The 23,718-nt window shown below is 34.9% G+C and overlaps 1 protein-coding gene across 1 annotated transcript; it reads left to right on the top strand.

The window, feature by feature from the left end:
* Nucleotides 1-166: 166 nt before the first annotated feature.
* On the top strand, nt 167-23,265 carry LOC144441192 (mitoguardin 2-like). The gene is made up of 12 exons (XM_078130742.1): nt 167-328; nt 1,304-1,520; nt 2,516-2,665; nt 12,430-12,515; nt 13,371-13,589; nt 13,904-14,013; nt 14,823-14,982; nt 15,909-16,007; nt 16,862-16,996; nt 20,256-20,309; nt 21,285-21,401; nt 22,360-23,265. The coding sequence occupies exons 2-12, from the start codon at nt 1,313-1,315 to the stop codon at nt 22,507-22,509; spliced, it is 1,488 nt and encodes a 495-aa protein (XP_077986868.1). The 5' UTR covers nt 167-328; nt 1,304-1,312; the 3' UTR covers nt 22,510-23,265.
* Nucleotides 23,266-23,718: the final 453 nt, after the last annotated feature.

Consider the following 23,718-nt stretch of genomic DNA (forward strand, 5'->3'; position numbering starts at 1 on the left):
TAAGTGACCTGTGAGCTGTGTGTGTGACCTGAAGCAGCGGGCTTTCGATGTTTAGTAAGATGGAATATGATTGGTCTGTATTTCAGAATTGGCCAATTGGAGGGAGTGTAGTATACCATCTCGTTATCAAGGTATCGTCTGTTCGTCGCGCACTACGCAGTCAGTCTGCACTAACATAAATAGAACGTAACCTAGCAAACTCGCACTATTGGGCATTTGCGGATGCTTGCTGAGGCAGATCTCTTGCTTCCTTGCGTATAAATTGGTGTAAATAATCGTGTGATATTGATCTAAAGTAAAGACATTACGACAGGACCCCATTTTGAAGGTATGTAAACATACTTGGTGATTTGTACTCCGCATAAACGCACGTGTGTGAGTGGAAAGGGGATTTTAGTAAGTTGTGTTTTACCCGCAGTTATTTTTGTAACCCAGGCTCCAGGAACTATGGGGGTTGCTAAATTTCGTGATTTCAGCAAGGAATACGTCAGCAACGCATTTGTTTCCGTGATCACGATACTCAGAACAACAAAACGAGACAGGAAAGGCTTGACAATAGTGACATAACAATACATTACATAAGCAGATAGTCCCAGGAGTGAGATGCAGGTAACTGATGCGATGCCGGTGATAAAAACATTTGTTTACAGACAACGATGGAATTCGAACGTCGTCTGCGTGTTGAAAAATTGAAGTCACATATTGAAATAAAAAGCTCTATCCTTCGCTGTGGTTGTGCCGTAAATTGCACTGACAGTTCACATAGTCGTTAGTAACTTTTCAATGTTGTTTATTTTTTCAAAGATATGAAAGAAACAAATTGTTTAAAAAAAACAATAATAATGATAGCGGTGACAGCGCGATGGAAAATTACGTTCTCCCGACTGTCGAACACCGTCATTTTTATCTCGGAATTATAATCGACATTTTCATGATTTTTACAAAGGTTAAACAAAGTTACAAATCTCATTTTTACAAAGGTTAAACAAAGTTACAAATCTCAAAGTTTTTCAAAAACTATTTTTTTATTAAAATTATTTCTTGTTTTGAAATTTCACTCGTGTCAAGTTTCACCAAGAGTTAGAGCTAAACTAAAAGAATATGTAAATCAGTTCAGTTTTAATGCTTAAATTCTTTTAAAATATTTGTAAGAAATTGCAGTGAGCAATTAGTTCAGCAAAAGTTATGGAGATCATCATCATGTATATTAAAATAAAGATCATATTTGTATCATTTTCAAATTTCACACATCTATGGTGTAGTTATTAATGATTGCTAACAATGTTTTTGTTTATTTCAACAGAAATTCAAAATGGTGTCCACAAAAGCCAGAGTGGCATTGGCACTTACGTTTAGCAGCATTGCCATATTTTTCTTTGCTGCTAACTACTTCAGTAGAAAACGAAATCGTGCCAAACGACCCGTCTCTAAACCTTTGAAGGAAGTCTTCCCACAGAGAGCTCTGCCATCCCTACCTGATGATAGGAATCTAAGATCCTATACCAGGGGACCTCCATCAAGTATGTAGCTTTATTATCTTCACACATCAACATTATTGTGACAATAAGTTTATAACATGCGCACAGTCTTTACTCTAAGTTCTGACATTCATAGACATTTTTGATAATGAAGGAATATGCAACCAAGACTCATTGAAATGGGTGAAAACAGTACCCTGTAACCAGTGCGCCCCTAATAGTAGCCAAATTTTGTTGTTGTGAGTCAAAATGATAAAAACTGACATTTCTTGTGAGTGAGAGTCACCATGTATCAAAAGATAGGGAACACCAAATTTGGATGCAGCACAAAATGGTGTGTCAGTAGCACGTCAAATTGGCTTAGAGGCGTGCTATTAAATGACATACAAATTATGCAGTTAGTCAATTCATACTTCAACTATGTATTTTGTGAGTATATTCTGTATTAAACAGTATATATACTATAATTTGTCAATACTAGATCATAATATTTTGTACAACATACATCTCTTCTCTTCTGCTTTGTTCACTCTGAATTTTAACTTTTTACTAGCACCATTATTCTGTCCTCTTTTTTGCTCCTAACTGTTCTGTCATTCACATCTTCATGTTTTGTTTTATTTTACTCTTTTCTATGAATGAAAAGTTTTGATATCTATGTAACCACTAACCAGTCATTTCTTATTTATTCTGTTTGGTTTTTCATGTTCACGAACATTATTATTGTATTATTATATTATTTTTATTATTGAAGCTTTTAAATTTTTATGTTGATTTCATATCAAACTTTTCATCTAATTTTCATTTTATTTTATAGAGCTCCTGTCAGCTGATAATCCACTTTCATTACTTTAATTTTCTCATATTAAATAGTTTATTTGATTTTTAACTTTATTACTAGCAGTCTCTTATTTATCCATAACTGTTTAGTCTAAATACATAAAACATTTCTTACTCTGCAGGTAATGTCCTCATGATATCTCTATATAGTTGTACACAAACAATATTAACTTGTAAAACTTGTTTTCTGACTTGAGGGTCACCAATTCCAAAACGAGGCCCTGACAGTACATCTAGTGCTGGCAGTGGCAGAAGTCGAAGGTCAACATCTTCTAGCATACCAAGCCCTCTAAGTAGACGGACACCAAGCAGAGAGGAGCTGACAGCACAACAATTGTTTCAGCTAGGTATATGTAACATAGTTTATATTCACTCTCATTTTGTTTCTTTTCTTTTTACTTCTGTTTGAAAGATTGTGTTCCAGTAGTCTAGGTTTGCAACCATTCAGGGGAAGTAGATGTTCGAGAAGACAAGAATATATTATTAAACCATAAACCGTGGAATGAGCAAAGGCCCCCTCTTGGCATATTAGAGAGAGGGCCCTTTTCTCATTCCATGACCCACTTTGATATATAGTCTTAAACCCCAATGTTTGAAGCCTGTAGTCTTGGATTAGTATAATTACATCAGTAGATCCACAGGGATTAAAGAGGATCATGCTCTTGTTTAGGATTAATATTTCCTATCAATCTATCGTACAGCTGTTTTCACACCCCAGATGTAGACCTGATCTGACTCTGGCCTTTAAAATGCTAGTTTTATGTTCTGTGTTCTATCTTTAAATTCATGGACTGAAAGGATTTCTAGATTTATGCCAGGTTGGGTAACAATGACAAATCATGTCGACTGTAGTGAGTCAGTAACACTGAAATAAAGCACTTTCTCTATGTACTACACTCCAATTATAGCTTTCATATCAAGTGTAAAAGTATACTGTTTCTATTGGTTTATTAACAAGCCTAGCATGTGGCCTTTCTAATGTGGTCAATTAGCAAATGAAACTGTATACTCTTACACTTGATATGGATGCTATAAACAATTGTGGTTCATACAGAAAGTACTTTACTTTGGTGTTATGGGTTGTACTCCATATTGTGAAGATGAAACAATTAGATACACATTTTGTAGATCCATACACATGTACACTCAGTCAGTTAGATTTGTAACAGTGTTACTATAAATTTGATTATTTAATTTGGCACTTCTTTCTCAGTATAATACTTACATGTATTTAGCCAGTTTAGCGACTAGTAATAGATTAAAGGCAAAAGTCTTCAAAAAAGCAACTATGTTTACATCAATTACATACTGTAAGTTACTTTTTATTTTGTAATTTTGTAGATTGGCAGTAAAGATACATCACTTGATTCATGATAAGATACCGGTACTGTGTACAACTATATTGTATATATACATGTACATGTATGATATACATGTAGATTATATTGTACATACATGTATAGATAGACTATATTACATAATGTGAAATATATTTAGAAGTGCGTGTTTACTTGGCTACTGAACACTTTCCATATAAACTGTCTGTGGCTGTATAATGAATAGTTGAATTTTATAGTGAAGTGTGATTTTATGAAATGTATATTTATTTGTTTATTTTCTTGTTATGCAATGTGCAGATATCATCAATATGATATATACTTTTAATTTTAAGCCCTGTGCTTAGTTCACATTGAAATGTACATTTTTTTTCTCTTATATATTTTCCATCAATTGCAATTTTTGAAGGGGCATAACTTGAGTTTATACGTTTTGTGGTGCATGTTTTATGAAAATACTTGCAGTATTCTACTTTTCAAGCATATTTACCATTACTTGCAATTGACTGAACTCAAACCTGGTATTGGGGTGTTACTTATAAATGATCCTATGACATACATGTACATTTGTAATTGTACATCTTAAAAAAATGTCATTAATAATTCCTTAAAGTGCTCATATGGATGAGGATTCAGTATTTATTTTGGATTTTTAATATGTAAAACTATTTTATCATGGCTTCCTACTTGAAAAATCATGTAATACCGGTCACATTGCACAAAGTCAAAACATGTGTAAAGATGGTGGTTTTTGTACATACAATAACAAAAATATTACACATTTATTATGCTTTTGTAATTCCATGAACTACACACAAGGACTTGGCATATGTTGTGTCACATTGATTTTTCGAGTAGGACGTCATGATAATATTGTTTTCTAAATTAAAAATCCAAAATAAATACCCAATCCTCATCCGTATGCATGCAATCAACTATTCTAGCAATGCCTGAAGACAATTGTAAATTCGTAGAAGGCATGCATCAAGTTGAACATAAACATTAAATACAATACAATGTGGTTTATTCGAGATTTATGGATAAGTATTTTCATTTGAGTAAAAAAGCTTATAAACTCAGCTTGTGCCACTTTACATTGATAGATGCTTGGCAGGGTCTTATTGTGACTTATTTGTTCAAGCATTCATATATTTTATGTGTCATGTAATTTTGAAGTACATCCTTTGTAATGTACATCACCACTATAGTATCATTTAGTTAGTAAAGTTACTAAAATAGTGTTAGTTTTATTTACTAGTTGAATGACACTTGTTGTAGCAGATGTCAACAATATTTATATTATGTGTAGATAATATTGTACAGATAAATATTTAGGTTGTGTGCAACAGTTATGTGTTTTTTGAATAGGATAAGCTGGAATCCATCACTGTGACAGTTGGTCATTATATGCGATGTTTCATTGTTAATTTAGAGCGTTTCTCTTTAGGCTTAGGAAGAACTGCTGGAATACATACATTTGTAACAGGTTGATATAATATTTGATACCTATAAGTCATAGTGAATGTAAACTTTAAATAGTATTAGCACTTTTAGTTATGATTTTCTTTTCTTTTTTTAATTTTTCAAAACTAGTTTATGAATTGGCCCCAGTGAGGTATGCTACCGCACAGTATCGATTAGACAGGATAAGTAGGGCTATGTTTGAAGGCAAGCCTATGAGTAGTGCTATCAAGTACATCTGGGACATTGATGATGAGTACCTCCTGGATAGATTAAATAGTAACTGGTTTCCAGACATGCCAGCTGTATGTCTCTGGAATTGGGGATCAGTTGTCCAGTTCTACCCCGGTGGCCAGAACAGTGACATTATCTTCCTAACAGACTCTTATTATGATTGGGAATTGAATCTGTTGTCACCAACATGCAGTGAGATTGAGATAACTGATGGTGAGGAACACCAGGAGGAAGAAGAGAAAATCACAGTTGGAACACATTCCCTGTGGAAGGCATGCATGTTTGGATTCATGGCACTTGATTGCAACGTATCAACTGAAATCTTCTGGGAGAATAAACTGAGCCTGTATCATTTTATACAGAAGAATTTACAGCAGCACATGTCTCCTGTACAAAATATTGAATATGGACAATTTGACGAATTGGATGGCAGACCCCTGTATGTTGTAGCCAAGACCTTGAAGGTACCTCGTAAACCTGAGGAAAAACCAAGAAAGAGGCACAAGTCTCTAGACCAACTATACATGAAGCGCTCAATGCAAAACCCAGGAAGAGGGTCTTCAGTCCACCGCTTACCAAGAGAATGGTTATGGGTCATTGACCCAGTACAAAAACTTGTCCTATTGAAGGATGAGAATAACAATGACAGTATTGACAGTGGCATTTGTGACAGCAACATGTCTTGCAAAGATGCCGAGAACAAGGAACCCATGTATATTGTGGCTGAGATACTACATGTACCGGACAGAACTGTCAAGGTATGTGTTGAAGAGGAAGAGAAATCTGAGAAGCCAGCACAGAAGCCAAGAAAGAGGCACAACTCAGTTGATGCAGTGTGCACTAAACCATCTGTACAGATCCCCAGAAAAGTAAGCTCACTGTATAGTTTCTTTGCCAAAGGATGTGAGTTGATTGGAAGAATGGCCCAGTGGAATAATGTTGATTCCCAAAACAGTGATGTTAAGTTTACTGAGATGGCCATCATGGATGAAGATGATAGCCAGTCTGAGACCAGCATGAGTGACAATGCATCTGTAAGTCCAGTTGAAGAACCTCTGGATCAGAATCTGGCAATAAAGAATGACACTAGTGTACAGACAGTGTCTAGTGGCAAGGACAACCAAAAGGCTGACATTCTGAAAGAAAAAGCCAAATCAGAGCCTACTGTCATCAACAACAAAGCAGATGAGAAGATATTCAAGAAAACATACAACAGAGTGACGAGAAAGAAAGTGACCAAACTGACAAGATCAGTCACTGATGACCATGCAGACTCTGTACTGAAGAATAAAGATGTGGTCTTAGAAACAGCAAAGAAAGGAGCAGATAACAAAGAACAGTGCACAATGCCAAAGATGGGAATAGAGGATCATTATCCTATGTTTTATTCTAAATGGGAAGTAGATGAGGCTGTCAACCAACAAAGCCCAGGTCACCATATCACTATTCCTTCCATCAAATGTTTTCTTGAGGAAGATGAGTTCTTTGATGCTGTAGAATATCTAGAGGCTGATGATGAGAAGGAAGTGAGCTCCGTTGCTAATGAGTACCAAAGACAAGGACTTGTTGGTTTCCTAGACAGAATGGTCAAGAAAGCAGCCAGGGGATTCTTCAGCTGTAAGAAGCTGTTCAAGTAAATTGTTAATAACTGATGTTTACGTGCTGAAACATCAATGCATGTTATCTCCATAAATGTGAATAACATCTTTCACTTTACGAAGGGGAATCTATGAAAGCTGCTGGACCATATCCATGAACAGACAAAGAAAAATTACCAAAAAGACAAAAAAAGCTAAAAAATGAAAAACACCCCAAAAAATCTTCTTTTTTTTAAAAAAATTAAAAAACATATATATAATATGAACACCAAAAAAGAGGGAAGAGGCCGGTGAAAATATTCACTGATGCAGAGAATGGATCAGTGATTGGAAGTTATGGGGGAGGGTCAAAGGATAAAGTTGGTGAAAAATCATGTTCACTGATGCTGATAACGGATTGGTGATTGGTGATTGGTGATTGGAAGTTTATGGGGAGGGGCAAATGAAAAAGTTGGTGAAAAATTCACTAATGCTAAGAATTGATCAGTGATTGTAAGTTTGTGGAAGTGGGGGTAAGGATAAAGTTGGTGAAAAATTCACTGATGCTAATCGGTAATTGTAAATTGTGATCGGTGATTGTAAATTGAGAGAAGGGGTAGAAGATTGGCAAAATCCAGATCATGTCAATAATACTCGCAGACAGACTCAGTTCATATAATGAAGTACTTCAGATAATCAAATTTATCATTATTAATTATCTTTTCTTTAAAAGCCATAAAAAATAATACATGGAATAATGACAACATTTCGATAACTGAGTCCTGTGAAAGGAATAGTCTTTACTAAGTAATTCAAAGAATACAAAACAGACAGTGATTAGACTTTATACATCTGAAATTAAAACTAGGTTACCAGAACTCGGTATGTACTTATCCATATACAGTCTTATAGACATATACAACATTATGTATGTGGACAGTTACCTAAAAAAATACAAAACAGGCAATCCAGTAAAATATCTGCAGAAAACTTACATATTCATCAATTTATTATCAAGTTCAGTGTATGCAGAATTATGTATCTATTTATCCACTTAGCAGTCAGCCAGTCTTAGGAGTATTAGCATACAGTGTGTGTAGATCTCGTTGGGTATTTAAAAGAAATGGGAAAAATATATTAAAAAAATAAAATAAAATAAAGAAATAAAAAAATTAAAAAATAAAGTAAAAAAGAACAAAATTTAAACAAATATGTAAAACTGTCACTGTCAGACAATAGTGAATGATACCTGTTGATGTCAGCTGAATATGCTGTTCATATTTCTTGAAGTTGTCTACTCAGTCCTTCACAGTGGGACCAGTCAGTCTTGGATTAAAAGTCTGAGATAACCAGGTAGTGTGATAAAAAATACTACCAAAATTGTAAATAAAATGTTTATTTATTTATAGTCATGAAATATACTGTCACAGTGGTATTGTCAGTATTGTGAGTACACCTTACAATGTGATGATGGTAATGTAAATAATGTATATATCACATTGTGTGGTGAAATAAAAGTATTGTATATAGCAAACTATGTCTCTTGTGATAAATAGTATGATTTGTATGCTAGTGTCCTGATACGATTATTCAGTTTCTGGTTATTACATTTCAAAGTACTGATCTTTGGTGCATGTGTTAGGACTTTCTGTGGTGTCCACTTGCTGGATTGGAACTTTTCAAAATGTACACAAAGCAATGTTTAGAGGACCTTAGAAATCACAGTGTGTCTGATATCATATACATGATTGTTCACAAAGCCATGTTTAGAGGACCTTAGAAATCACAGTGTGTCTGATATCATGAAATGTACACAAAGCAATGTCCACATGCAGGACTCCAGTAATCACAGTGTGTATGATATCATGTACATGATTGTTCACAAAGCCATGTTTAGAGGACCTTAGAAATCACAGTACGTGTCTGATATCATGAAATGTACACAAAGCTATGTCCACAGGACCCCAGTAAATACACATTTTTCCATGAAATGGGACTCCAGCATACAAACTGTAGTAAAAATGGATGGCTATACAAATGTTGTGTAATTTTTATTGTAATGTCAATTTTGGTTTTTTACAACTAAACAGTTAATTCTGTTACCCTGAACCTCAGACCTAGTGGTCCGAGCCTGAACTGAAACTACAGTAAATACTACTTTTAAAAAGTAAAATTCAAACCTGGCTATCTGAATCAAATATTGATCAGATTTGAGGTGCTTTCGGGCCCTCTGTTTCTTAGGTTTATTGGATCTATTTTATGCAAAGAAGGATTACTTTTAGGAATATTTGTTATGTATTTTATCAATTTCTTTGGACAGAAAGTGTAATTTTTTTATGTGTTTTTGAATACAGATGAACAATTACACATTTAAGTATGCCAATTTGAAAGTGGTAGTGTCATCATACAATCATTGTATTTAATAACACTCCCTCAGAAATGAATTTCATTCTGTGCTTTGGTTCAGAATTTAAAGTATCCATATGGATGTGGATTGGGTAGTTATTTTGGATTTTTATTTTATAAAATAATTTTATCATGGCTTCCTACTTGAAAAATCAATGTGACGCAACATAGACCAAGTCTATTTTTGTCACCCAATACATTGTAAAAAGCTAAAAAAAAAAAAAAAAAAAAAAAAAAACATGTAAAAAGTTTGTCATTGTACATGTACGTACAATAACAAACATTTTTACACATATATTAATCTTTTGCAATTTATTGAGTTACAAACAAGGACTTGGCATTTGTTGGTTCACATTGATTTTTCAAGTAAGAAGCCATGATAAAATTATTTTATAAAATAAAAATAGAAAATAAATACCTAATCCTCATCCAGATGCCTACTTTAAAGTGATCATATATATATATAGATGAGAAATGTGTATTTTATGATTTTAGTAGAAAAACCTTAGTAGTTTTTTCTACCTCAACAAACAACAACAAAAAAGCAATGTACAGTAAAACAACATAGACCAAGTCAGAGTTCACAGTTCACAGTTTGTGATGAAGATACAAGGTTGTCCCAGTACATAGGTAAAAAAATTGTCCCAGTAAATACATGTAGGTAGTAAAGGTGATATAACTAGGCAGGGAAGGACTTGTTGTTGGGAAATGTTGCTACTGGAACTTGTGTGTAGGAAAGGACATAATATACATGTAAGCTACTAGACTACTGGTACCACATCAGGTGTAGGACACTCAGCAGTAAGTCACTAGACTACCGGTACCACATCAGGTGTAGGACACTCAGCAGTAAGTCACTAGACTACCGGTACCACATCAGGTGTAGGACACTCAGCAGTAAGTCACTAGACTACTAGTACCACATCAGGTGTAGGACACTCAGCAGTAAGTCAGTAGACTACCGGTACCACATCAGGTGTAGGACACTCAGCAGTAAGTCACTAGACTACCGGTACCACATCAGGTGTAGGACACTCAGCAGTAAGTCAGTAGACTACCGGTACCACATCAGGTGTAGGACACTCAGCAGTAAGTCACTAGACTACCGGTACCACATCAGGTGTAGGACACTCAGCAGTAAGTCAGTAGACTACCGGTACCACATCAGGTGTAGAACACTCAGCAGTAAGTCACTACACTATCGGTACCACATCAGGTGTAGGACACTCAGCAGTAAGTCAGTAGACTACCGGTACCACATCAGGTGTAGGACACTCAGCAGTAAGTCAGTAGACTACCGGTACCACATCAGGTGTAGGACACTCAGCAGTAAGTCACTAGACTATCGGTACCACATCAGGTGTAGGACACTCGGCAGTAAGTCACTAGACTACCGGTACCACATCAGGTGTAGGACACTCAGCAGTAAGTTAGTAGACTACCGGTACCACATCAGGTGTAGAACACTCAGCAGTAAGTCACTACACTATCGGTACCACATCAGGTGTAGGACACTCAGCAGTAAGTCACTAGACTACCGGTACCACATCAGGTGTAGGACACTCAGCAGTAAGTCAGTAGACTACCGGTACCACATCAGGTGTAGGACACTCAGCAGTAAGTCACTAGACTATCGGTACCACATCAGGTGTAGGACACTCGGCAGTAAGTCACTAGACTACCGGTACCACATCAGGTGTAGGACACTCAGCAGTAAGTCAGTAGACTACCGGTACCACATCAGGTGTAGAACACTCAGCAGTAAGTCACTACACTATCGGTACCACATCAGGTGTAGGACACTCAGCAGTAAGTCACTAGACTACCGGTACCACATCAGGTGTAGGACACTCAGCAGTAAGTCAGTAGACTACCGGTACCACATCAGGTGTAGGACACTCAGCAGTAAGTCACTAGACTACCGGTACCACATCAGGTGTAGGACACTCAGCAGTAAGTCAGTAGACTATCGGTACCACATCAGGTGTAGGACACTCAGCAGTAAGTGAGTCATAGTTTTGCACTCTCAGAATAATCATACAATGTATAGCCATGATTTTTAAAGGTCAATAACTTAAAAGAGAAATTGTCATGTACAAGTTTCTTCGCTTATCTCCACCCAATGTGATTAAAATCTGATGTAGGGAACTTGGCGATATTTCTTTATTTACCATCTTACTTTTATTGTCATTTGTTCTTTTTTTGTTCTGTGAGCACCTGATACCTACATCTGACACAATACCATAGGTATTCTCAGACAAAACGAGAGCACTGAGTGAATTTACTCAATGAATGAGAAAGGGTAATGCGCAAAAACAAACAGGCAGAGTACTTCAGAATGATCTGTTTGAAAATAGCTAGAGGGCAGAGTACAAACAATGATATTATCGTTATTGTTTGGTGGTTGTCTTTGTTTCCATTTCAAATGTCAATTGTTATTTTGTAAGACGGATGTTGGTTGGCTACATGTACGTAAGTACAACTTTTGGTACGAGAACCCCAGTGTAATATTGTGTCAGATATACATATCACTGACTGTCAGGTTCTCACAGAACAAATAAAGAACAAATGACAATAAAAGTAGGGGGTAAATAAAGAAATCACAGCAAGTTCACTACATCAGATTTTAATCAGATTGAATTTATCCAAGAAGATCTTTGTTATCGATCTCTAACTTATATGTATACAAAAATTACTTTCACACAATTCTTTCTGTTCTGCTTGCTAAACCCTATCTTACCTCCCGAAGTAGAACTCTGTATACAGCTTATGGTAAAATGCTGTAGACAATACAGACCATGAAACTGAGCTATTGTCAAGTAGTCTTGTCTTCATTTTATCAACATTTGGAAACAGACTCACTAGTGGAACAGCCCCATCCCACCTCAACCCACTCGACCCCATTGACCTATAAGTTTGGGTCATATTTGGTCATATTTAATCTGTAGTGAAGACCTTAGTTACAGTTACTACATGATTTCAACAAAACACTGATTCAATATCATTGATTTCAATCACAAGTAATCTTTTAGAAAATAGAAAAGAAATGCTTTTTCTAAAACTGAAACTCACGATGTTTTAATTTTTCTTTATAAGGTATGGATTCATTTCAGCAAGCAGTAGAACAGTGGGAGGAAGCGTTACAACTCACCCCACAATCAAATCAAACAGAACTTGATAAGGTAACTTGCGTATTCTTTGCTGTCCCTGTTGTATGGTTTAGGTGTGACAACTTGATGTAATGTTGTCTTGATGTTTGTCCACAGGGTGGGGTGGGGGGGGGGGGGGGGGGTGGGGTTCCAGAAACGTAGCTGCATTGATTTCCATACCTTTTGCTATTTTTTGTCAGAAACACAGTATTCTTGGGTAAGTAATTTGCTAGGTACACTGCACTATTACTTAACCCTTTAGGCTTACAGTGCTATGTCTGCATATATATCCAGACAGTCACTATTGGGTTCCCAGGCCACACCATGTCTGCATACATGTATATGCAGAAAAGTTTACTCATTTGCATAAGCCAAGTTTCACCGCATCACCTCATATCTAGGTAAATTAATTTGACGATATATATTTAATGGGTGCATGGATAAGGATAAAATAGGATTGGTTATATGTTTTATTATTTCTTTCTAGTTATAGGCAATAATTATAGAATAGGTATAGATCCTGGGAAATGTCCTTTACCTTGGCAGTCTATTGGGTTAATATTGATTACTCTCCATGAATTAAAGAAGAATGTTTGACGCCAGCAATCCCACACCATACTTGGGAAAGGAGGGACATGTCTACTTGGTGGTAATAAGACAGTAGCTGCAGTCATCAAGTTATCATTTTGAAAATAGTCCTTATGAAAATTACTTCTAAGAATCTAATGTACATGTATATGACAGAACCCCATGGCGTGTGAGTGCAAGCATGGCATACTTGTTTTCATCTGCACTATCACTCACAATGCTTGGGAACAGATAACACCATAAGCACTCGTATGACATATTAATGTCTTTGACATGTCTTTATCATGCATCATCTTACAGGCTGAGCAAATGACCAATGCAGAGTTGTCCTTCAGACTAGAGCGATTACTACACAGTGCATATAGTGTACAGTCAGAAGCTGAGAGGACATTGTCTATGCAGTCATTGGCGTCATCACAGGACACAACAACATTGTCGCTAAGTGACAGTAATAGGACACTAACAGGAGGGGAATACAGTGATGATGAATCAACTGAGTCATTTGTGTCTGCTTCAGAGGTAGGCATCCATTGCTTGTTATTTTTTATATAGTGCATTTCCACACTGAGCTATTTACAATTATTACCCCATGGCATGGACCTATAATGGCAGAATGGCTTTAGTAGCTTACATCTTTACATCTAGCAGAAATATGAGTTACTTTAATAGTAGCTTGCAGTTTGCTGAATATATCTAGCAGAATTCTATGCACTTTAATGGTATCTTCCAATTGTCCATTTCGTACATGTAAAAAAGGAGACGATATACCAGTAATGAAACTACCAGATAGCAGAATTTGATACACTTTTTAGCTTACAATATTTGTCTTACAGTTAGCAGAACTAGATGATATACCAGTAATGAAACTACCAGATAGCAGAATGATGTACATAGAAGCAATGAATGCAGTGGCTGATGATTTAGTAGTTTGTCGAAAACACAGGTACATTTGTAAATAAGGGACAAGAGATAATCACACAATGTCAAACAAGATCAATAACCAAATTTTGTTGGGGTTTTTTTTTTTGGGGGGGGGGGTCAATTGCTGATCTTCATTTTCGCACTTCTAACAGGATTTCGAAAACTTTCACGCTTTCAATGGTATTAACAGGTTCTGTGTTTACTACTGAGGCGTTGATAACTTGATTAAAATTTATTTCTAATGTGATATACACTGTTGGGTGTCCGATAGTATTTTAATGTGTTTACACACATGTTTTTACATTGCATTGATTGTAGTGTTGTGACCGCTACAATTTTCATCATGGATTACATCAGATATAAACATGTTGATATGTCACACCTGTGAATGTTCCTTTAGGGGGAGGGAGAGGGGTTGTTGTCCTAAATGAACAAAGTTCATTTTTTTAGCTTGTGCAACATTGTGCAATCATCATTCAAATTTTGTGATACTGATAAAAATATTTTGAGTTTCTGACAGTCTGATAAAGTTTGTCAAGGTATTTAAGGTGAAACATATCACAGGTAATCCAATCAGTTATAGGTTATTCTACCACACACTACTAGACAAGTTATACACATTCAAAAAGAATATATGGGATGTATACCATGGTTGTCATACATGATAAAATGTGTCTACATCATTGTGTCAAAACTTTCAAAATCACCATTATTTTCACCATTTATCTCATTTTCCTGCTCTAATTCCCTCAACAATTTTCAGATAGTTAAAATTTAGAAAATTAAGTCATAAAGCACAGTATTCTAAATGATAATTGTATTTTTTCTCAGAACTGTACTTCTGAACTGCAAGAATGAAGTGGACTTTTTAGCCAAAGTACACTGTGTACGTCAGGCATTTGACCATTTACTACAGGACCAGGCCATTGCTGATTGGTTCGTTGAGCTAGGTCGACAGATGATGGGAGATCTTATTATTAATATTAGCCAGGTGAGTAAATACTTTGTTCTGTACCAAGGAACTGTAATACTTTTTAGATATCTATGCGTCCTACAATAGTACATGTACATGTTTCCCATCCACTCCTATCATGTGTTGTATTCCTTTATGGGTAAGATCAATAATTTTCAATATTTTTAATAGTTATAGGAAAGAAAACTAAATTATTTTTTTTTTTTTTTTTTTTTTTCAACATTTGAGTTCTCATCCTACGAAAGTGATTTACTTTCATCAAATCTGTTTTGTACCCCTGGTAAGGGGTCTGAGGCCTAATTAAAAGAATTTACTTTTTTATCCTACAATGAACTATTGACCTTGTGGCCCCTTAGTTTCACCAAGATGTGAATATTGAGATTACAACATACTGGGGACACTATGGTGTAGGACATTACAAATAACTGTAACTACACTAATGAGACATGTCCCACCCTTTAATAAACTAATACCAGTATATAGGAACAACGTGAATTCAAAATATATTTCAAATCTTTTAAATCTGGAAATTATTTGTACTAGTTCACAAATTTAAATCATACTGATCCTATAATGGATACATGTATATTTGATGAAATGGTTCAAAAAGAAAAGAAAACTATATATTCAAATTTGTTATTTTTCTTCTGAATACAGTGTGGGGAAACACTAGTTCTTGTGCTAGCTGAGGTTTTTCCTTTACAGCTAGGATGTAAAATGATTACTAGGCTGAACTATAAGACTTGATGATATCGGGACTCTCTTATGATATGAAAGTTGAAACTGCTCAGATCTGACTCATACCTGAGGTCAAAGCTACAAGCAGTTTTCATGCGCATGGAAACTGAATATATATGTATCAGTTCCTACTGGGGCTTCATTTTTTTTCCAAATGATAAATGTCACAGGATATTAAAACAATAATTGTCACTATGTTAACATAGGATGCTGAAGATTTCTATGAGGCATATGATACATTGGTGGGCTTTGTTCAAGACCAAAATAATTGGCCAGTTGTCAAGGAAGAATTAGCCAGTCGTAGAGTGAGTATAGTTTTAAATCTTATAGGTAGCTATGTTGAAATTTATGTTTCACTTTCATTTTGTAAAATCACACAGCCTCTTTACAGCGACAATGAACACATTAATGTAACTTCATTTTGGATGGACTTTACAGCCCTTATGAGCCATGATGGGGATGTTAACAACTTCAAATTATTGGGGATAATTGTCTGAAGTCATGAATGTGTTGTGACTTTAGGAAAAACTGATGAAGCAATGATGGATACTTGGTGAAAGCTTTATTAAAATCTTAGTATTAGTTGGTGCAAAATGAAGTTAAATTTGAATATTATGGACTGAAAGTTTGCATAGATGATCTTTATTCATTCAAAAGTAGACACAGTCAGTTTCTTACTTCAAAAGTGACATATTGTCCATGGTGAACCAACTTAAGTATATTTTAGTTGAAGAGGTCACAGCTGAAGTTTACTTTGTTTTCTCAGTATATGTCTTTGTATTTGTGTGTAAATGATGACATGATATTTGCTTATTATCTCAACAACAATTTATCAAAAACCTATGGCGACTAGAATTAGTGTATAAGTTTGATCTGATCTCCTATTATATAATTATATAATGTGTGTCTGTTTTCAGAGCTGATGTATCCATTTCTATGATGTACTCGGTGTTTGATTTTTGTTGTTTTTTCACATTTTTTGGGTTCAATGTATGAATTTCTATGGTGTGTTAGATTTTACTGTTTTTTGTCAGTTTTTAAAATCGATGTATGAATTTCTATAATAGTGTTAGATTTTATCGTTTGTTATCTGTTTTAAGGTTCAATGTAAGAATTTCTATAATAGTTTTAGATTTTATGGTTTGTTATCTGTTTTAAGGTTCGATGTATGAATTTCTATGATGTGGTGTTAGATTTTACTCTAATGGATGCTTTTGATGACATGGAGAGACTACCAGCTTCAGTTGCTGCTATTGCCCAGAACAGATGGCTTAGTGATTCAGTCAAACAAACAGTAAGAGGATTCATGTATATAACTCTATAATAGTGTTTCCTTGATGTGTGTATAGATAATTATGTATTGTGTGTTTGTTTGTGTACATGTGTGTGTGGGTTGTGTGTCATCATGTCCTCTTTCCAAACCCTATCACTAAGTGGCAGTATACATGTACAACTCTCCGTCACAGACTAGTACTGAAGTAATACTCTGCACAGTCATCTTTACAATAGCATTAACAGCTTAAATAAACTCAATGAGATGAAAATAATCTGTAGGTTATATTTATATCACGACTATCACAAAATGGAGGATGGAAATAAATACAAGTCGTGCCCAATTGCTAACTTTGCCAACGACACTGGACTGACTAGACTAATAACTGACGATGACGACACATCGTATAGACAAGAAATAAGTACACTTGTAAACTGGTGTGACCGGAACTATCTAGAACTTAATGTAGGTAAAACAAGGAAATGATTATCGATTTTAGAAGAAAGCCGTCTGTGTATGAAGATATTTTAATCAAGGGTGAAGTTATCGATAGAGTTGAAACATATACATATTTAGGGATGACTCTCGATGATAAGCTTTCGTGGAAACAGAACACACACATGCCATTGTCAAAAAACTTCACAGTCGATTGTACTGCCTGAGGAAACTGAGATCTTTTAATGTTAGCGTAGATCTACTACAAATGTTTTATACTTCAACTTTGAGCACTGTTTCACTTTTGGAGTATGTTGGGCTGGAAATATTACTAAACAAGACAAAGACAGACTTGACAAAATCATCAGAAAAACAGCGGCAGACTCAGACTACCACGCACCAGAACAACACGCTATAAGCAATCATTCATTCCAGCAGCAATTAAATTACACAACCAACAGACAGGCAGACCTCGACTCTAGCCCTACATGCTCACATGTCTAGCTGTGGCCACTCTTTTTTAACGCCTACTCTCTTTGAGTTATCGTCGTTCTTTTATCCTGGTTATGTACGTGTTTTGATTGTGAAAGTCTTGTTTTTATGTACTCGTTTTATTGTTTTTATCTACTCGTTTAAATTGTTTTTGTTTTTATGGCAGACACTATAATTTCCTGACAAGGATCAATAAAGTTTTATTGTATTTTATTGTATTATTGTATTTATATTACGACTATCACAAAATGGAGGATGGAAATAAATAAACAAATAAAAGGGAAATCAAATATGATTATTGTTAGGACAAAAAAGTATGATAGTGTATTTACACAACAAAAGACATTTCATATATGATGGTGACGGGCAAAGGAGGTCTTACAGAAAAAATTTACTGATCAGAAAAAATAAGTGTTCAATTACAAATTGCAAAGATAAAATTTCACTTTAAAACACAATAAAACAATATATGAATTCCATCGAAAATAAACTGGAGTTTACATTTTATAATAATTATAATTACTGGAAAGTACAATGTAGCTGGAAGGACATTCTAAAACGTGTACCACTCCTTGTAAAATTCATGACAACATTTCGATGGTGAGATGAGAAGTCAGTGTCTCCTTACATTTTTGAGACACAAAGTTTTGATTGACTGTCTGTTGAATAATTTTTTGGGAAAAAATAGAAAATTGTGTATTCAGTAATTGTTGACTTGAAATGGCAACCTGTGTGGAGGTGATATAATATAAATTTGTCATCCCCAGAGGGATGACCACTGTTTAACAGCAGTAGAACTATTATAGTAAACACTAAACATGACAAAACGGAACCAAAAAAAACCACCATATTAATACATTTTAAAAAAAAACCTGAGGGGACTAGTGATTGGCTATCTTTGCCTCCATAATCATGTTTTGATGATGTATATTTCTGGTATTGAATCAGATGGTGAATATGTCCAGTGTTACAGTGTGCTATAATACACTGAGATATGGGAAAGTGAATTTTATTATATTCTGTATAAAATGATGACACAATTGGGTACTCAGCTACATATCAATCATATGGGATTAATTACACACATTCTGTGTAACAGATTAATAAGATTACTGTCACAGTGTATACACATCCTGTTTGTTATACATCATCATTATATTACACAATTTTCAGGCAGTTTGAATCCATGCATGTATTTAAGAAATTTTATCCCCAAAGTAAAATATGTTAATATGTGGTTGAAACTACAGAATTTTAATTTCATATTAATCTTATAAAGTAACTTTACTTTACATTAAGGTGAACTATACATTTTGCTTGTCAAGCAAAATGTGTTCAGAATCTTATCCTGTTGTATAAAATGTAATGAGTCTATGTGACACAAGCTGAGTTCAGAAGCCTTTCTAATAATATTCAGGTGAAAATATTACAATAAACATGAAACCTACTGCAGTACATTTTTATAATGTTGACAGTGTTTTTAAAATGGGGAAGTAGGTAAAATCCACCATGGTTCCCACACAAAATTACTGTTCAGTAGATACTATAGGAAATCAGACTGCCCTTTTATGCATACGATTGTACACAAGGCAATGTTTAGAGGAATCACAGTGTGTCTGATATCATGAAATGTACATGATTGCACACAATGCAGTGTGTAGAGGACCCCAGTCAATATGATCTCAATAATGATTTTACAGTTTGTCTGATATCATGCAGTGGAATCGCTAGCATACAAACGATGGACCTCAGAATTGCAGAATGTTTAGTATAATGAAAATGGGATATACTAACATACAAGCTATAGCTGTAGTACATGTGCATGTGTTAATAAATATATCTTTGATTGCACAAAAAATAAAACTATATGACATTTCTACTTAGGCCAAATAAAAAAGTTGTTTGGTTCTGGTTACCCGACCCTTCATAGTTTTTCATGCCGATATCGCCTAAACTTCTCTCTCTTTTTTTTTTACGTATTTGAGAACAATAATAATAAAATCGCGAAAATCGTGAAGTCTCGCAAGAAATAATATGCGGAAACTGACATCAACTTAAGAAGACAATATAAAACTATTCTTCAAATCTGTAATGGCTGTACATCTGATAGGAAGAAATAAACAACACAGAGACCATTTGGAAAACCTGAACTAGACACTCACTTATTTAAAAAAAGATATAAGAAAATAAAATGAAAAATCTACCTACCCGACCTATAAAAATGAATGTAATCGGAACCACACTATTTTTTGTTTACGTCTTACTGTATACTCTTTATAATTTTGTGATATGATAAACATTTATTTACTCATGGAAGTATGAATTGAAACAAGTTTTTTTTGTAACTTTTCAGGCAATGTCTAATGCAATCTGGTCTCTGATTACCATAAAGAGAAGAATGCTGAATGTAAGTTTACACTTTTTATTTACCAACAGTCATACTTAGCACCAAATTGATAAATGGCCGTGTGATATGATATAATCTGGACATAGGGTTCAGTCATGTTATGGGCATTGTGTGGTTACTGTCTGTTTGCCGTGTGTGCACAAGTGTGTATGTGCATGTGTGTACAACTTAATTAAAGATTAAAACTATCGACAATTTGCAAGTTGGCATTTTAAATAATGGAACCACTACAGTAACAGTATTACAACATGTACCAACATTATTACCTGACCCTTACAGTACAGTATATAATAACCAAAACTAAGTGTAGAAACTGTGACTATATCCACAATATGGGTATCAGCAATCCCTTATCAGGTAACCTGTAATCAAACAACAACGAAAGAAAAATTACGAAGAACTAGAAAACTGATGTCAAATATATAGCAGCTCTTATTATTACCGGTTTTTATATGAACAAAAGACTTAGCAACCATGACTACACCTATGCCAACAAGTTAACATTTGGAGTTTTGGGGGCCAAACCTTCCATAACAACCATGACCATACCCATACCAACAAGGTAACGTGTGGATTTAAGCCCAAACCTAGAATGGTTATGGGTAAAGTGTCATTTCAGAAGTCCATAGCAACCATGACCACACCCATACCAACAAGTTAACATGGATTTAGAGCCAAACCTAGTAGGGATATTGGTTTACACTTATGTTTGAAGTCCATAGCAACCATGACCACACCCATACCAACAGATCAACAGTTGGATTTCCGACATGTAGTATGGTTATGGATAAAGTCTAATTTGCAATTTATTCCTATGAACCATTATAATGATAATTGGTACTGAAAACTGTTATTATCCTCTCACAGAGTAACACAGTATTATGTAGTTAGTTGTGCTCCAACATCATTATGCCATTTTTATCAATTCAGACTAAAATGGGTAACTTAATGTAGCATGTAATTATCTCTTTTAAGAACCCTGATGGTTTCCTAGCCAAGTTTTACAGTTTATCTTCTGCCATGAGTCCGTCTCTGTGTTGGGGATTTTTAGGACCAAGAGATGATCTCAGAAAACTTTGCTATTACTTCAAGGTAGGTCAATGTTATGACATTAGCAATATGTTGCTGTTCTTATCTTTGAATATTGGGTTTGACTTTTGTTATGATCATAATTTCTTGCTTGACTTCGAATTCCTACTCCCTGCAATCATATAAATTTGGGCTGATTCTCTGCTCTAAAAGGGTATACAGTGCACAATCAGAGTTCAAATTCAAAGCATATTGTCCAATGATTGTGAATCTTGAGTATCCATTGATAATGAATTATTAAATTTGCATGAATGAAGTTCAAATTCCCATAAATTTTGCACTGGATGACAGAGGAGTAATATTTTGCCTTGTCACTCTTTCCAATGATAATAACCTTTTCAGTATTACTTCATGCCTAGTAGTGCCAATTGACAACCTTGAACTGATGACTATCAACCTAGACTTCATCTAGAAATAGATGAGTGCTTTTAATAGCTGATTTCCATGACTGTTTGATATTATGACACTGGAATGCGAGTGTGGTACACTCAGGGTATTTGCACGAGTGCTGGCAGTGTTCTCTGCACCCATACTTTCATGAGCGTAGCGAGTCAAAGTGCAGTAGATAGCTCTGCAAGCACAAGTGTAAATACCCCTGAGTATCCACACTGGAACTCGCATGGCATTGGGTACTGTTATTATTATATATCATGTTTATCTGAAACGGCAAATTTCAATAAAAATCGATCATGTGATCTCGTCTGTAGCAACGATCGGGTCCTCATTTGCATGTCGTGTGCATGCAGGTATGCAAGAAAATTTTCGGTATTGCAATGCAGTGAAAATACCACTAGTATGTGCGGGCACCATTTCAAGTAATCTCTGGTACATACATGTACTTTGTATGTACTAAAATTCATTATGCTGATTGTCAAAAACGAATTCTTTTCTTTTTTCTTTTTTTACATATTCTTGCATGTAGTTTTAATTGAAACTGTGTGTGTCTTTCGTGTATTTCTAGGATAATGTAATCAAAGTACTTCGGAATATATTTGACCTGTCATTGACAAGATACAGCAATAAAGAAGATTTGAGTGATGATATCCTGGCTACAATTAGAGACAATGCCATGATGGTTGATGCCCAGCTACACAGAGCAATGGCACAGTAGTAATCAGGGTTGTACACATTCACAGAGTGATGGTGCAGTAATGTATTGCATTGTACACATTCACAGAGTGATGGTGCAGTTAAGTAACGTATTGCGTTGTACACACTCACAAAGTGATGGTGTAGTAATGTATTGCATTGTACACTCTCACAAAGTGATGGTGCAGTTAAGTAACGTATTGCGTTGTACACATTCACAGAGTGATGGTGTAGTAATGTTTGCTAGATAAGCACTCAATGGGCAATGGTATGCCATGATAGCATTTACTAGATAAACACTTATGAAGAAAAGATACCATTCAGGGGTGAATAAATCGACCGTCCGGAGTCCAGGACTAGCAATTATTTTGGGCGGACCACACAAATTTTACCTTGTCTGGTCCATCGGACCAGTACCTTACTGTTGATAACTATGTTAAAAAGTCGTCTGAATATAAAGATTCATAGGTAAAATTTAATGTTTCACATTAGTGGGACCTGGGAACCACTAATTCTTTCAGCAGGACCACTGGATTCTTTAAGGCACTGGTACCACCAGTTCACAAAATGATTTGTTCACCCCTGCCATTATCCATCCTGTGACACTTCAAAATATACTGCTTGATTACTCGAAGAATGAAGATTTTCATTTAAACAATGCAAGTTCTTTTAAAGTGGCCATAAAACAACTCTGCTGTGTTTCTATACATGGCCATTTGAAACAACATATACTATAAGTCCTTGTTTGTAACTCAATAAGTTCTAAACATTTAAAAATGTGTTAAATATTAATTTATTATAAATAAATAAATAAATAAATAAATAAATAAATAAATACAATAAATTTTTACACAGTTTTTAGGTTTTTATGAATTATTGAGTTAGAAACATGGACTTGCTTGATGCTATTTCATATTGTTTTTTCAAGTAGGAAAAGAATTAAGAAATAAAAATCCAAAATACATACCCTTTTGTCATCCATATTTTGCCATCCACTTTAAGTTACATAAGTATGTGTTATGTTACATATAATTATATAATTATACAGATAGTGACCAAAATGATTATGAAAGAATTCTTAGCTAAAGATTGATGAATAATTTAATTATGAAGCTTGCCTTGGCATCTAAGCAAAACGTTTAAATTGCTTTACAATGCAGATTGCCTTGCTTGGCAAATTTTAAAAATCTTACATAGCAAAATATTGTGGCATTGAATTCAGCAGCCTTGT

This window comes from Glandiceps talaboti, chromosome 10 (assembly GCF_964340395.1).
Source record: "Glandiceps talaboti chromosome 10, keGlaTala1.1, whole genome shotgun sequence".
NCBI classification, from domain to species: Eukaryota; Metazoa; Hemichordata; class Enteropneusta; family Spengelidae; genus Glandiceps; species Glandiceps talaboti.